This window comes from Porites lutea, chromosome 5 (genome assembly GCF_958299795.1).
Source record: "Porites lutea chromosome 5, jaPorLute2.1, whole genome shotgun sequence".
Classification (NCBI taxonomy): Eukaryota; Metazoa; Cnidaria; class Anthozoa; order Scleractinia; family Poritidae; genus Porites; species Porites lutea.
The window spans coordinates 26,529,822-26,545,036 of NC_133205.1; the positions used below are offsets into that span (position 1 = coordinate 26,529,822).

Consider the following 15,215-nt stretch of genomic DNA (forward strand, 5'->3'; position numbering starts at 1 on the left):
CTCGAAAAAGTTAACTTGTTTTTTGTCTTGTCTGAAACTATACGTTACCCTGGTGGGTACTGGTCGAATGTTAGAGGACATCGAGCAGTCGTACTTTCATTAGAAGATTCTAGGTGACGTTTTGTCTTCATTCACATTTTGCTCGTTCGAACAGTACAGAAAAAGGTCGTTGCAGTTGGTTGCCCCTGTCACCTGGTGTGTCGGTGAACCGCGTGTCACTAACGGTACGTTGCTTTGGAGTGATCCACGAAGCAACACGTGACGAAGCCCTAAAAACGTCTGTGTTGTACAGGGAGGCTACTAATTCCCCCCTGGACAAGGATTCATCGGTATTATTCGAGTGATCTTGGATCTCGGATCACTGATCCTGATCGTTCCAACGCTTACCCCATTAATACAAGTTTTACTTCTCTTGTCGCATGTGTTGTCTGTGCTCAGTTCACTGAATTCTTGTCACTTCTCAGGTAGATGGAGCATGTTTTTTGATAGTTGCCGAACTGCCCATCTCCGCTGGGGCTACTAGCCATATAAGGTATGTGCCGTCCCAAAGGGTATGGTTTTTAGGCCTATAACAGGTACAGACTTTGCCCATTTTGGTCTCGAAATCGAGTATGGTTTTCAAGGGAACAAGGGGAGTATATGAACTTATTTGTCATTTCAATTCCAAATGAATAAGGAAGAAAGAGTATTATGCGAAGTCGAAATGGATTTCAAGACTTTTTGTTGGCGTTCATGACATAATTCTAATTTCCTAGAGGCCAGGCCCCAGTTGTTCAAAAGGTATGTAGCGCTATCCGATGGATAAATCTCTATCCGGCAGTGGATACCGCAATTGGTTTCCCAAATACTTCTCCGTTGGATAGGGAATTATCCGGTGGATAGCGCTATCCAACTTTTGAACAACTGGGGCCGGGTCTGAGAACTGGTATAGATTTTAGAGGCCAGAAAACGGGTGTGGAAAATGACATTTTTTGGTCTGAAACAGGGTCAGGATTTGGAGAACCGGGCGGCACACTCTCACCAAAAATTCCCAGTAGCATCCCCGGGCTAAACTGTTGAGCCTCACTTTGTAACTCCATAGGAACTTGAACAAAAAGCTATTTCCCCAGGATTTGGTCCAAGTTTTATCACTTGTTTCAGCTAAAGTTAACTGTTATTTTCCCTTCGCACAATTTTCGGATATTCTAATTGATAAGTGCCAGCCAAAGCATGTGAAAGGCGGACCATTTTTGATAAAAGGTTACCTTTTGCGTCAAACTGGGTTTATAAATGGAAACGGGCTTGAAGTATTCGTTGAGGACCCATAAAGGACAGCTCACAGCTCATTTAAAAAGACCATGATACATAACAAGAAGACGATAAGTTAGACACCTCTTCCTCAGAGAAAACCCCCACGTGAGACAGAGAAAGGTATCATGGGAATGGAGCGAAGTATGGTTATATCTACCTGGCCTGTACTTACTTCTCATCGCCTGCGACCACATGATCTACTGACTTAATAATACGAAAACAACAATTTTGAATTGAAGAAACGACAACCCTGTCTTTTACCTTAGCGTCTGTAGTCGCTCTACTGTGTACAAGTTCTTACTAAGCCGAGACAGAATAGTGGAGTGGAGACCTTGAAAGAACTTGTTTCTACCTTCTGATAAAATTACTAGAAAAATAACAAGAGGATCAAGACAAGACAAAAGGACTAATTGAGGAAAAAAATAAAACAATCTTGTCTTCTTAGTCCCGAAAGCATCTTCAGCACCTTTCTGGGTCACTATATGAAGGTAATAATTGTATACTTAAACTGTAAAACATATCGGGGACCAACAAGCAAAAGGTAAGTATTATACAATAGAAAAGTAAAATTTAAATAATGAGCTCTCACAAGACACTACGTTACTTGATAAAAAAGGCAACTAAAATGAGAAAGATAAACAAAATAAAATAATGTTTATTTTATTACATTCTGTTTGATGTCTTCGGCTGTTTACATACCATTAGAACCCTTGGTATGCTAAAGGGGTTTTATTCATTCTCTTGTTGACTACAAAAATGCTTCGTTACATCGCTTCCACACTTTTATCAATTATTACGGTTATGTTAATATATTAAGGTTAGTGGGTTACATAGCATGTATATATCTACAAAGTATCGAACATTCCACAAATAATTTATACTGTTCTAATATACAATTTTTATTAGTAAATTTGGCCAATGAAAATCACTCTTTATAAAACTATGCAAACATTACAATTTCACACTTTGTATTATATTGTAGTATTGGCACAACTAACATGTCTAAGACATGTTTTTATTCTGACTTTCTAATAGACGAACCAAGTAACAAATCTCTGAATCATGAGTAGTTTCATTTGTAAAATGAGTAGAAAAAAAAAATAACAATAACAGCACGTAATAAAATCCTTGCTTTTCAAATTTTTACTTATTATTTGACAAAAGATTGAAAGGAATTTTTCATTAACTACATAAACAATTTGTTAGCAAGTACATTTTACATTATTATTATCCAGGGTGGGGTTGTTCCAAGGTAACCCAAGGTTAGTGCAAAATTTAAATTCAGATATGGAAGCATAAAGAGCAAACTGAGTTCAATTCTCTTTGTCTTCAATTTAAAGATTGGATACTCTAAAAAAGAGTAAAGAACATTATCCGAGAAAATGATTTTGAACTAAGGAAACAGAAACCCGGGTAAAAATTTAAACCCAAGTTAGCACTAATTGGCCCTCGAACAACTGGCCCCAGCAAAATAAGACCACTAAGACCGCTTTTATGGGCTTCTAAAAGGCAAAAAATCCTTAAATCCTATTCAGACAATCTCATTTTTTTTTTGTTTCAACATATTTCAATAACAATTGACAAAAAAGTTAAAGGCATTGGCTTGTCGAGTTTGCAGTTTAATGAACAGTATATTCTATCTTTCACTGAGAAAAATAACTGCAATTCTGTCAGTCAAGAGACAAGATGCTATTTTAAAAGAAATTGGAATATGTATTAAAAAATAGTCAGACTGTCTGCTGGCTTTTCCCTTTTTTTATGATTAAAAAAATCTTGCCTGCTGGAATGATGAACTTCTAAAATGAACTAAATTAGCACTTAAGACTTCATTTCTAAAGTACATTTCAGTACACCTAGTGCAACTATTTTGTGTCAACTCCATTCCATTTACCATAAATGGCACAATAAACAATTAAAGTTCATATCTGGTTAAATGATTCTACTTGATAATTTCTGATGTTTATATGATGTGGTCATTTGAATAAATTAAATTTTCTCTCCTGAAGCCGCTGGCAGGAGTTTCAAATCAAAGATGGAATGTTTCAAATTTCAATTCAGCTATTATCCAATTCAGGCGGCTTCCCTTGCAAGGTTGCTGCTAACCTTACGCTGAGAGAATTAAGCTCGTCAATCTTCCCAGCCAGTAGTTGCTGGAGTTCATTGAGCTCATTCACACGAGATTCATCCAAAGCATTCTTGTTCAACTGAGACATCAGCTCCTCTGTTTTTAAATGCATTCTATCATTTTCCACTTGCAGGGTCTAAAAAAAGCAATGCTGCTGTTAACTTCGTCTACACATTTTAAACGCAACTCCCTGCATACGTAATAAATTAAAATAGGCATTACCCCTTTTCAATCCTAGTTTGAATGAAAATGGTCATTGCTGGTCGCCTAGTATGAATGAGGTGTTTTCATTCAAGTAAATTTCTTTTGTAGTACTTTCACATGTTATCATTTGGTATTTCAGACCTTGCAAATTGAAATTTGGAATAGTACGTAAATGACGCGTAAAGCTGTAAAAACATGTAAAACTATATAAACCACAGCACACTCAGCACTGTGGAGTCATGTGTGGCAGAGCAGTTTTAAACACCTAGATCTGGTGGTCCATGATTCAAGCCTCGCGGTCTCGTCGTTTTCTTAGACAAGGAACTTCAATCTTTCTCTCTCTTCACCCAGGTGTATAAATGGGTACGGGCAACATACTGGGGTATTGTCTGACCCTGCGATGTACTAGCAAGCGGCCAGGGGAGACTAACAATACTCTTACAAGGCAATTTTGCTTCATGCTAAGGAAACCAGGATAAGCTCTGGCTGTTTGGGTGTTTGGCTCTTGTGCCCCTTTACCTTTACACTAAATACTTGGGATAACAGTTTACCACCAACCTGATTCTGATTTGTAAGTTCAGCATTTGCTTGTCTTAAATTGGTATTGTCCTAAAAAGAAAACATGCTAGAATTAGGAAAAAAATACCATCCAGTGTGTTGATATTATGTAGTTAAGGGTTTCAGGTGCAAAGGTATCTGTAATAGAATAGGAAGGTTTTGACACTGATGTTGAAGACTGAGGGGACACGGAGAAAAAGCCAAAAATGTAGGCCAGTATTCCTTGTGATCTCTATATATGACTTTGTAGCCCTTGTTATAAATAGTGCAGTCACACAGAAAAGACTGAAAAGACAAGGACAAGACCAGAGGAAAATGACATTTAATAACAACATCCTTTGCTAATGGTGATGTGCCATCCCACCCAAAAATAACATTATTACTGGTTTGGTTGGATGTGATGATTTTATACAGCTGTATGTTGCAGTTAATTTTTTATTTCAGGTAATTTTTGTCTTTCCTTTGTTTTGAATGAATTAGCATACAATTACCACACCCAAAAACAATGGAAAAATAAAAATTACCTGAGTTAAAAAAAATTAACGACAACAGTACACGATCATCGTTGTTTTGTTTACGAGTGTAAGAACTTAAAGGGAACCAAATATAGAAAGTCCAGAAGCTAGTTATCAATTATGAGAGATAAAATCCTTAGTAGTAGAGTTTATAAATCAAACCACAGTAATGTTTCACAGTCTTTTTAAAGGCAAAGATACCCCACCCTGTCTCTAGCCAAAGCGAGCATTGTTTAATATTTTGAATTCCTTGAAAACAATATATAAACTCCAAAGAAACATTAGCTTGAATTTCCAGCTGACCTCATCTTTCTGTCTTATCATGCTCTCAAGCTGAATCACTCGTCCATCCAGAGTGAGCTTCTCTTGCTGAAGCGCATTTAATGTATCTGATACTTGGTCTGATGATTCTATTTCTTGGACCTAAAAGAAAAAGTATAATGAGGTTAATTACGACAGGGATTAAATATCATTTTTGTGTCACTGCAATGTGCAATTTTCTTTGGTTAGAAGACTTTAATGTGAAATGAGGTGAGAAAGAAATGTACATTTATTCCCAGTGCAATTTTGCAACAAAATTTCATCCACTAAAATGCTACAAAACAATGAATAACAAATAAATAAATAAACATATCGGTAATAAAAATCAATTATTACAAAAATTATTAATTTAAAGTATTTTTTCTGCAAGCATGCACCTTTTTTCTAAGTTTAATATTCTCTTCCTTGTAGGCATTCAGTTGTTTTTTCCACTCCTCCACATTTGTTGTGCTCTCCTGTAATGCAGCTGTCAGTCTGGCATTATTATTTTTCAGTGTCTGCAGTTCTGTCTCCCACTTTTTAGCATTAGCAGAGCTGTCAAAAAGACAAGACACAATTAATACCTTATTGAGCCTAATTTTGCATGACATACTTTTCAAAAATCAAAGACAAGCAAGAAAAGCATCCATGAAAATTTAAAATGAGAGACATTAACTATTAAGGGGGGAGGGGGAGGGCTGGTGAAAATGGGCCAAAGGCTTGTTTTAATCAGCAACAGAGTCAGAGTCAGAGTCATAAACGTGCCTACCATCTAGTTATACTAAAAAGTCAGAGTTAGAGGAGGTCACCAGCTCAGTGGAATGTTGCAAAATTAAAAGTGAGCAAAATTTAGTAACAATGACCAAAGACCAATCACAACCAAAAATGAACTTGCACTGACCTAAACCCAAAATGTTTTAATTTTTAAAGAAATTTGAGATTCAAAGTTTTTAAATTTTCCTATACCTTTGGGCTAACGCCATCTTGAGTCTATCATTTTCGTATTTCAGGTGCGATTCTGTGTTTCCAACTACTTTATGGCTGATTCCAGTTGTCTCTCTTGTTTCATCCTAGAGATTTAAATATTGTTATAAAATTGAGTTGACCACAGTTTCCCTCTTGTATGGCTTGTTTTCCCAATGTAGGTCATAAAGGTTACTCAGGAGAGCTATTTCTTTTAAATTTCCTCTTACTCACATGCATATGTATGTATGTATAATTCATGAGAAAACAAAGAATTAATTCCCTTGGGGACGTCAAATGACCAACATTGGGAAAACAAAATTATACAAGCTCAAGAGGTCATAATTATCTGTTGTTGTTGTCGTCGATTTTGTTATTAACTAAGCCAGCTAAATTCATGTTGACAAAACTTTAAACAAGAGATTATGAACTGGTAAATAATAAGAATTTGCAAGTAATGAAAATGATATTCTGTCCCATAATTAAAACAAAATCTTCTTAAGTACAGAAAACCCATGTTGTGGTAGAAGGCCTTTTCAGGTTAAACCAGCATTCAGGGCAGATTACTAAGGTTAGAAACCTGCAAGTTGGAAGTCAACCTTTATAGGTTGAATACAGGTTTAACCTTACCAAAGAATGGATTTAACCTACAACATAAACACATACAGTAGAACCCTGGTAACTCGAACTCTGAAGGGAAGGAAAAACAGTTTGAGTTTATAGCAAGGAATGCATGTTATTGGGGTAAATTTCAGTGAAATTTCGCTCAAGGGAGAGGAAGTTTAATTCCAGTTAGCGGGGAATTCAGGTTATCCAAGTTCGAGTTATTGAGGTTCTACTGTACGTATTATCATTAACTTGAAATTATACAGGAAACAGAGTGACTCATTATTTAAATAAGAAAAGTGGTAAAATACAATAAGTCAAGTCAATAAGACATTAAATTTTAAATTTGCTTATACCATGAAAGGAGCTGTCATTTTGAATGAAGCTGGTAGAGATATTCTTCTGCCTAAATGTTCCATTTGTAAACAAGGTAGATGAAGGAGGCCAATATTGATAACACAAAATGGAAAATGTGTATACTGAATGAAATATCAAAGTTCAGTAAGTTGAGGCAAAGAAATTTGCATGTTCAATTAACTATTGTGGTCAAAAAAATGTCATAAAGCAATAAATTTGTGTCAAAGCTATTGTTTCAACAACATAAATATAATCAGTTATCTGTTAAAAATAATATCAAAATAGCTGATCAAGCCTGCAGCTATGTAAATGTAGTTCTTTTATTTGGGGGGTGGCTAAAATAAGAAAAAACTTTTTTTGTTATTCAAAAAATTTCAAGATTTCACCATACAAATAAAAGATAAGACAAACAGGACCACATGAAGGCATGAAACTAAGGGATTTTGTCCTCAGATTTAAAGTTAGAAATTAATAACAATATTTATTAAACAACCAAACACAACTCATACCCAGAAAAAGTGAAAAAGGTTATTTATACAAACAAACTATAAATATAAGCTATAAACAATGCTGAGAGTATTTACACAACATAGTACTACATATGTCATAAATCAAAACTTTAAATGATCAATTAAATAAGTTTACAGCTTGTTGCTTGGCTAACCACTAACAATATTAAATACTGTTTTAGTAACAGCAGTTTTGTTGATACCTCCATTGGAAGTGGCTTAGATGAACTCAGGTGTCTAATTTGGTTGTTTAGAATAAATTTTTGGACAAATGAGGAACCTTTAAGATCCAGCATAATATCATGCAACCCAATCACAAGTTTTTGCAGAAATAGGAATAGGGAACCCTTAAAGATTAATTCTTAAGAAATAGAAAATTATGTTCCTGAACTCAACAAGCACAGGGACTAAACTATACTTTGGTCTCATGGGCTATTGACTCAGAGGCCATGAGGGCGAGAGGAATAATATTGTTTTAGTAAAATCCAACTAGCTGGTCAAAAATATCGAGAATAAAAAAATTTTAGCTAGTTAAAGCTAGACTTCAATCCTTTTTTGCCGCCAAAAAGCCCGCGCTATTTGCTACTAGGGGGTTATAACATATAGCCTAGTAGTAGCTCAACCAATCAGAATGCAGCATTGATAATAGACCTCTAGTTGGATTTTACTAATTTATAATAGCCAATGTTAGCACTCCTGCATTTGCATGCCACTTCTGGGTTCCAAAACCTCTCACTTTTAAAATGAGACTAAGGGCAGAAACCTTAATGTTAAAAAGATACTATTTCCATGAAAATAAAAAAAACATTTTCATATCAGTAGCTTTGCACTTAGACTCGCTTAAAGAGAGGCTTGAGGCAACCTGGAAACGGCCCAGTATGACCAGCTATAGTCCTTACCTCCCCACTACTTGCAGATGAGTTGCTTCTTACAGAAGCTGTTTTATGTGCAGCATTAGGTGTGCCCTGAGGTGACTCTGCTGTTCCATTCACCACTCCACTTGATGTGCCGTTAACAGTCACACCAGTAGCTGATGAAGAGGATGTTGTACTGCCTGTACTACCAGTCGCCCTGATAGAGCCTTTGGCTTCCTTGAATTTGTCTGCAAACTGAATACAGGCCATATGTGAAATAGATCTTCCACTATAGAAATCACACTGGGTTTCACTACACTCAACTAAGTCCAATCCATGAATCAATCAATAGCCTACCACACATATTCTCAGGGTTTTCATTAAAAATTCCAGTAGCAGGAGAAAGGTGTAATATCGTACAAGACAATATTCTGAAAGAGGCTCCACGTCTCAATAAAAAATAGTTAAAGGCTACCCACCATTAGCTGGAGAATTCTGGATAATAAACGGAGAAATCTACGATCTCCAATGCCTAATGAACACCCTATTCTTCCAGAGTGGTTTCATTCAAATGTTCATATCATAGGATTGCTTAAATCATGTCATTACAAGACACATTTCAAGGGTACCTTTTTGTCACAAGCCAACTGTACATAACTTATATACTGTCTGACTGTTTCAACTTTTTTATCATTGCACAAAATCTACTGTAACAATCTTTGTACATAGTGGAGGGAGATTGTATGGGATAACAGCTGATGTCGAATCTTGGGGCACATATCTGGCATCCCTTTTTATTCTGCAGGGGTGAACGGCATCATCAGCAACTTGCCAAAGGAGAAACAGTCTGGGATCACACTCTGCAATCTTTGTTTATTACAAGTCTTACATGTTAAAGATTATGTTAGGGAGTTAAAAGGAAACGAAAAATAGCATAGAACTGAACCACAAAATAATATCATGGAGTGACACAAGATTGTGCCTCTGCTTCCGGTTTTGGGCGCAATCTTGATTGACAGTTGAATGAGCATGTGACAACGAGGAACGAACATGTATGCATTTTTTAGTTTTTTGCATTGAGAAGGGTTGAGTAAATATTTCTATGTTTTATTGTGTTGACTAAGTGTCTGTGTTTAACCGTCGATTCACCTTGACAAGATAGTGACAGAAATGCTACATTTAAATTGAGTACCTGTCCCTACTAAAAGTGTAGAACAAATTTAATTTAAAATGTCAGCATTCTTAACAAACCTTGTTTAATTCAACTTCAGAGGGAAATCCTAAGCCGAAGACAGTGTTAGCTCGTGCATCTGACCACTGACCAAACTTCTGGGATGTCTTGGTAAATGTCATGTTTGGTAGTATCGTGCTATTAACAATGGCCTGTCGAAAAAAGTTCATTCAAGCTTACTAGCTGTGTAGTTTTTAAATACGGAGGACCACACATTTTTCTGTTACCAGCAAAAAGGTAGACTGCTGGAGTTAGTATTGTTTATTCCTGTTTTTTGTCTCCAATAAGTGGGACACCTGTGGCCAGTATGGATTTTTTTACACAAAAATTAAGTATCTATTCATTTTCCTTGATAGCACTTTTAAGGCCCTTAGGTAGCAGAAGTTTAATAAACACAGCATTTCCTGTTAAGAGGACAAGGGTTATGAGCTCCTCCAAGTATCATAATTATTTTACAAAGCACATCTTACACCAATCACAGTGAAACTTTTCTATTTGAGAATAAATTTAACACAACAAAAGTTAGAAACAGCAATAGTCATATTTGCTTAAATGTTTGATTTGTTTGTTGAGGGTATGTGTTACAGTACAGAGAACTCAACTAGGGGTGCCCCAAGTCCTAAACAGCCAATCACAGGTCAGGATCACATACAAGTGTCTGCATGACTTTGGAATAGTATCTTAGACCATCAAAAATGAGAACAGCTATTTAAATTTCAAGTGTTAGTGGCCCCTGTTAAATTCATTGCACCCTCATAAAAGGAAGGACAATTTTGTTGATAATTTAAGATATTGCTGGCCAGGGAATGTGGCAAAATATTCATCTATATTTAACTCTCAAAATTATTTGTTGAAATATAAATTGAGCTGAAAGAGTTGAAACTAAATCGTTAACAGAAATGACACTTTAAGTCTTTTTGGACTGGATCTGAGAACAATAATCTTGATAATCTTGCATGGGATGATAAATTTTAAATTTGCCTAACGCTTCGACGAACACTTATTTATTAATAATTTCACGGTTAGCAATTATCGCCACTTTAAATTTTAACAACAAAGCACATTTTCAGCCGGCCAGATAGGTTTTATCTGCCGAAAGCAGTGTGGAAAAAACGTGCACAACACCATTGTACATTTCGCTCGTTGTCAATATCACTTGACTGTGGGAATGCGCTGAATATATCCATAGCTTCGTAAGTTTATACTATTGCTCGGATATAAAGGTTAATATAGATGAAACTTTACCTACAATTGGACTAAAACCAGTGTTAGGTTCAATGCCTGTGTTTTTTAATTCAAAACAAAACAGCTTTATCAAAACTGATGGTTGTAAAATTTGCTGGAAGCCGCGACTCTGTTATGTTGCTTCGTATAAGCGCTCTGACAGGAAAGAATAACCCGATATAAACAGAAACTTCCTTTCGTTATTATTTCGTTAATTAGCGATCTGTAGCACTGTTTCTCCGTAGATTTAGGCCTCATAAGAACGAAGCAGACAAGATAAACATTCTAGGATTAGCATAAAAGCTTGAACTTGATTAAGTTTATGTGTTGAAATCAACTACAAAGCGGATATAAATATTATCAAGAAACGTCAGCTACGTATACAGCTCGAATGTGCGTGTTAATAATTTTAAAAGAGAGTCTTTCTTACCTTTGAGCCATCAACCGATATTATGCGATGTGTCTCCTTGTTCGGGTCATAATAGAAAGACACGGTGACAGCTTGCTTTGAGCAAGGAAGCCAGCTTTTCTTCGTAGCAGGGTCGATCTGGAAGACGTGAGCTCGGGTCGAGAAAACCGGCTGTTCCCTGCAGAGAAATACATTAATTAGAAATCAAAAAATGGTCTCATTACGATTAAAATCGCATCCACAAAGTCAAAAAGTTTTACCCCATGGACAAGGATGCTATTTCTACTGAATAAATATGCGACTGAGGGGTTTACTCAAGACTGCACATCGATCGTTTGTGTTTCACACTTCACTTGACCGAGAGTCTTGGTAACCTGGCCGATTGCATTAGATTTCCTCATACGTACATGATGCGACCGATGGAAATATAATTATCGTAGCTTTTCGGAACTAATACAGCGGTAAAAACCCGCATATAAGAACCTCATGATTTAAGAACCTTCAGGCTGAAATTTGGTATTTGAATACCCTAGAATATAAGAACCTGTTCAGCCTGGCAAAGAAAAATAGCTTTTCACGTACAAAAAAAGGACTCAAATTTTGAAAGTCAAAATTTTGGATTTTAATTGTACTGTGTGAGAACGAAACTTGTGACAAAAAGTTACTATGATATGTTTTCCTTGAATTTAATCATTTGTTTGGATTTTCCCTAGAAATATGTTTTCCATAAAGCTACAGTGCATAATTTAATACGTACATAGCCCAAAATGTTTTTTTGTGTATGCAAGTATTTTTTTGTTGAAAATACAAGTGCCAAACTATTACAATATTTCTGCCAATGGTTACACTACAACAACCTCTGAAAAATAAGAACCTATTAAGAACCTATTCAGCCTGAATTGTGAAAAACTAACATAAAATATAAGAAACTGTTCAGCCTGACATCGAAAATTCTAGGGTCCTATATGCGGGTTTTTACTGCACGATCAGCTGCACAGCTGGCTGTAACTGAAATATCATTCAATTTCATTATTTTCGAGCAACAAAGTTTCGAGATTTATGTACATAAAGAACCCCTTAGATTTCAGAGTATCCAAATGAGAAACACTTCAGCAGTAGATTGAAATATATGCTATTTAGGATGGTTTTCCGGGTACTGTATTTAGACCCGGTTTGTCAAATCTTCTATTTTTAAATCTGGTTACGTAACAATTCGTCGGTGCATGCGGTTAACCAGCCGTTAAGTTATTTAGTAAACAAGAAGGATCTAAAAACGTAATAATAAAGACCGTGACGCCGCAATTTGAAAATTATGTCCGAATTTTACTGGGGATCTGTAAACAAGAAAATGGCAATTTTTCACAGCTAGCACATGATTTCGATTTCCGACAGGAGCCCATAACCTGTTCTCGACCGACTTCTTTTCAACTTACCCGCGGAAAGGGGAACCCACGGTATCGAGGTCATCTTAACTTGAAAAAAAATGAAATAAAAGCAAACCTGCTAGCATAAAATGCATCGTGAAATGTATTTTGCTCTTAAGTCAGTTACTGCTGTGCACTTCATTAGGGTGCAGGGATGCTCCGCCCACACCGTACCCCTCAGTCATACTGTCTTCCAAAGAAAATGTTAAGCTTACTAAAGTAAGGAGCGACTTCAAAAGATTTCTGTTAGAAAAAGGTCAAAAAAAGATCAGCCGTTTGGCGCTTCTCTTCTTGAATAACACCTGAAAAGCTATAGACTCGTTGTTGTTCCCAAACAAGTTTTCGATGCTTCACATTTGACTGTAGAGTCTTAAAGTATGTTTACACACTCGCTTCGTTTTCAGTATTGATACGCGTTGAGCCAGGTTTGAGTTTATTTCATCCGGCCAAAATCAGTTACTAGAACTAGTAACAAGCGATACATTCTTGGCGTCCTCCGGGGTGTGTGTGTGTGTGGGGGGGGTAATCAACAATGTTGTGTACACGAGGCTCCGCACAGAGGGTCAACCGCTTACCTTTTTATATACCATTTTTAACAGTAAAGCCAGACCAATCGTATACCTCAGTTATTGACAAATATGGTACCCCTTTCATATACTAGTGTAGAACACTGCAAAAATATCAATATAAATCACTAAACCAAAAGTTTTCTTGTCTTTTCCCCAGCCATTTAAATGCTCCCGTTAGCTCTTAGGTCCTTTCACAGATCGGAACACAATGAAAGATTTCCCCGCCCTTTCACATACCTCAACTAGTGAAAGCCTCGTACCCTCTCTTATACCTGAAGCTTGAAATAGGTACACCTTTCGGGCAGAGCTACCTATTATAGGGTTATACAGGGAGTAACCTCCCGAGTTGGCCTCTTTCGATTATGTAAGGGCACCGTAAAGCCTGATAGCGTATATAATTTTTGATGTGCTCAGTCATAAAACAACAAATCCCTTTCGAAAACCTAAAGTAGAACTCTCTGAGAATGAAACTCGAATTAAGAAAACTATTCAACTACGAGTTACTATAGAATCCTCTCCGGCGTTTTTGAAGGGGGGTCAGTCCATAAACAAAACACTTGTTCACACAATTTTGCGTCAATCGAGTTCCCTTACGTACATATGATGCTCTTTTTCATTGTTGGGACTTTAAAAGGGAGAAAAGTTAAAGCTTTTTGTCCTCTTAAACAAGGTCAGAGTTTGAGACACAGCTATTGAGAATGTCCAGTGCGGATCATACGTATCCTAAAATGAGGGAACACTCCATTCTCAACCCCCACCCCCATATATTCGAATTAGGTTATCACTCCTATCCTTGCCGAGACTGTTCGCGTACTTCGTACCATCTTCGGTGAAAGCTGAGTTGCGTAGTGTCGTAATAAATAAGCTGGTAGAAGCTGTCTTGTAATAACAGTGTAATAGGTGACTAAAATTGGACCTCCTAAGAATGCGCCTCAAGGCTGTCACTGGGAATGCATGTGACCCGTGATCAGTGCGGTAGCCTTCGCAAGGCTCTACGTGTTTGAATTGCATAAGTGATACGAAGTTATGATTTGTAAACGGCATCGCTTTTTTAAAAGATGCTCGGTTTGCTGACGAGCTTCAATCCGTTTGCAACAATCTTTTGCTGATCATGAGATATAGACACTTACTTACATTTAAACAGCTGTAGTTCGCAAACTTTGTCAACCGTTACAAAACAGTCTGAAATCGTAGATTGGTTGATGACGACAATTTATATACCCTATTTAAGGATTGATTACTGATTTCGCCACAATATCCTGCATGCATACAGCATATATTTGATTACTTCCAGGAGGACAAATAAATTCACCTTTAGTATATGCTATATAACCACAAATAATAATCACTTACTCAGGAGTTTGGGCTTCAGCCTTGTTTTCCATGGCATGAATTTCGCTGAATCCGTTGGGCGGATCTACGAGCTCTACTGAAGTCTGCTTATGCGAATGACTCAACTTGTGGCGGACTTGTTTAAACATTGTGACGCTTAGTGAGTTCCTTTGTGTAGCTCAGATCATTGACGGCGATACAAGCAAACAGACGCTTTGTTTCTGTTCCGCAAACACGAGGAAATTGTCAATCAGTTCCTAATGAAAGTGCATCATCACAATGGATGTAAAAAAATCTTCGATTCACGTGCCTCTATTTTTTGCAATAGGGAGTTATATCATTGCAGTGCGGAATCACTTACCGGCTTTCTAGCGAACGAGTTCTACGTGCTTTAAAGATAGCATAAGATTAATAGGGTCATTGGCTTTGCACCAACGGAATTCCTTTGTTAGTAATATAAAAGAAGTTTTTGCAAATAGCACCTTTAATTACCATAGATACAATAAACAAATACTTAGAGACCCGAAAGTGGATTTTGTCCAAGACGGTTGCGGGCTGCAAGTACGCGAATCTGTCCATATTGTACAGCGCGAGCATTTTTTTCTGATCTTCCGTGGATTGAATTCGAAGTTATTCCTCTCATATTTTTTCCTTCCTCGCTAAGCTAGCTAAATGGTTGAAAAAGAAGATAAAGGAACATTGTTAATTTGGCGTGTCGATCTGGAGCCTGGGGTGATAGGCTTCT

General features: G+C 36.8%; 1 protein-coding gene across 2 annotated transcripts; it reads right to left on the minus strand.

Annotated features, from left to right (window-relative positions):
* Nucleotides 1-2,621: 2,621 nt before the first annotated feature.
* On the minus strand, nt 2,622-14,822 carry LOC140936930 (homer protein homolog 2-like). Of its 2 annotated transcripts, none has more exons than XM_073386437.1 (9): nt 14,492-14,822; nt 11,167-11,323; nt 9,533-9,664; nt 8,327-8,536; nt 5,959-6,062; nt 5,391-5,547; nt 4,996-5,115; nt 4,178-4,228; nt 2,622-3,551 (listed from the first exon to the last, which is right to left on the minus strand). In XM_073386437.1, exons 1-9 carry the CDS (start codon nt 14,617-14,619, stop codon nt 3,345-3,347), a joined length of 1,266 nt encoding a protein of 421 aa, XP_073242538.1. In that variant the 5' UTR covers nt 14,620-14,822; the 3' UTR covers nt 2,622-3,344. The 2 variants fall into 2 exon arrangements, with proteins under 2 accessions (XP_073242538.1, XP_073242539.1); XM_073386438.1 differs by lacking the exon at nt 14,492-14,822 and adding an exon at nt 11,406-11,530.
* Between the last annotated feature and the right edge of the window lie 393 nt (nt 14,823-15,215).

Excerpts from the sequence above, each read along its gene's own strand:
- LOC140936930 (XM_073386437.1), bottom strand. The coding sequence starts at position 14,619 with ATGTTTAAACAAGTCCGCCACAAGTTGAGTCATTCGCATAAGCAGACT. Across the intron at positions 8,537-9,532 it reads CTGAAGTTGAATTAAACAAG|TTTGCAGACAAATTCAAGGA; the intron begins GTTTGTTAAGAA and ends GCCTGTATTCAG. Across the intron at positions 6,063-8,326 it reads CATCTGCAAGTAGTGGGGAG|GATGAAACAAGAGAGACAAC; the intron begins GTAAGGACTATA and ends TTAAATCTCTAG.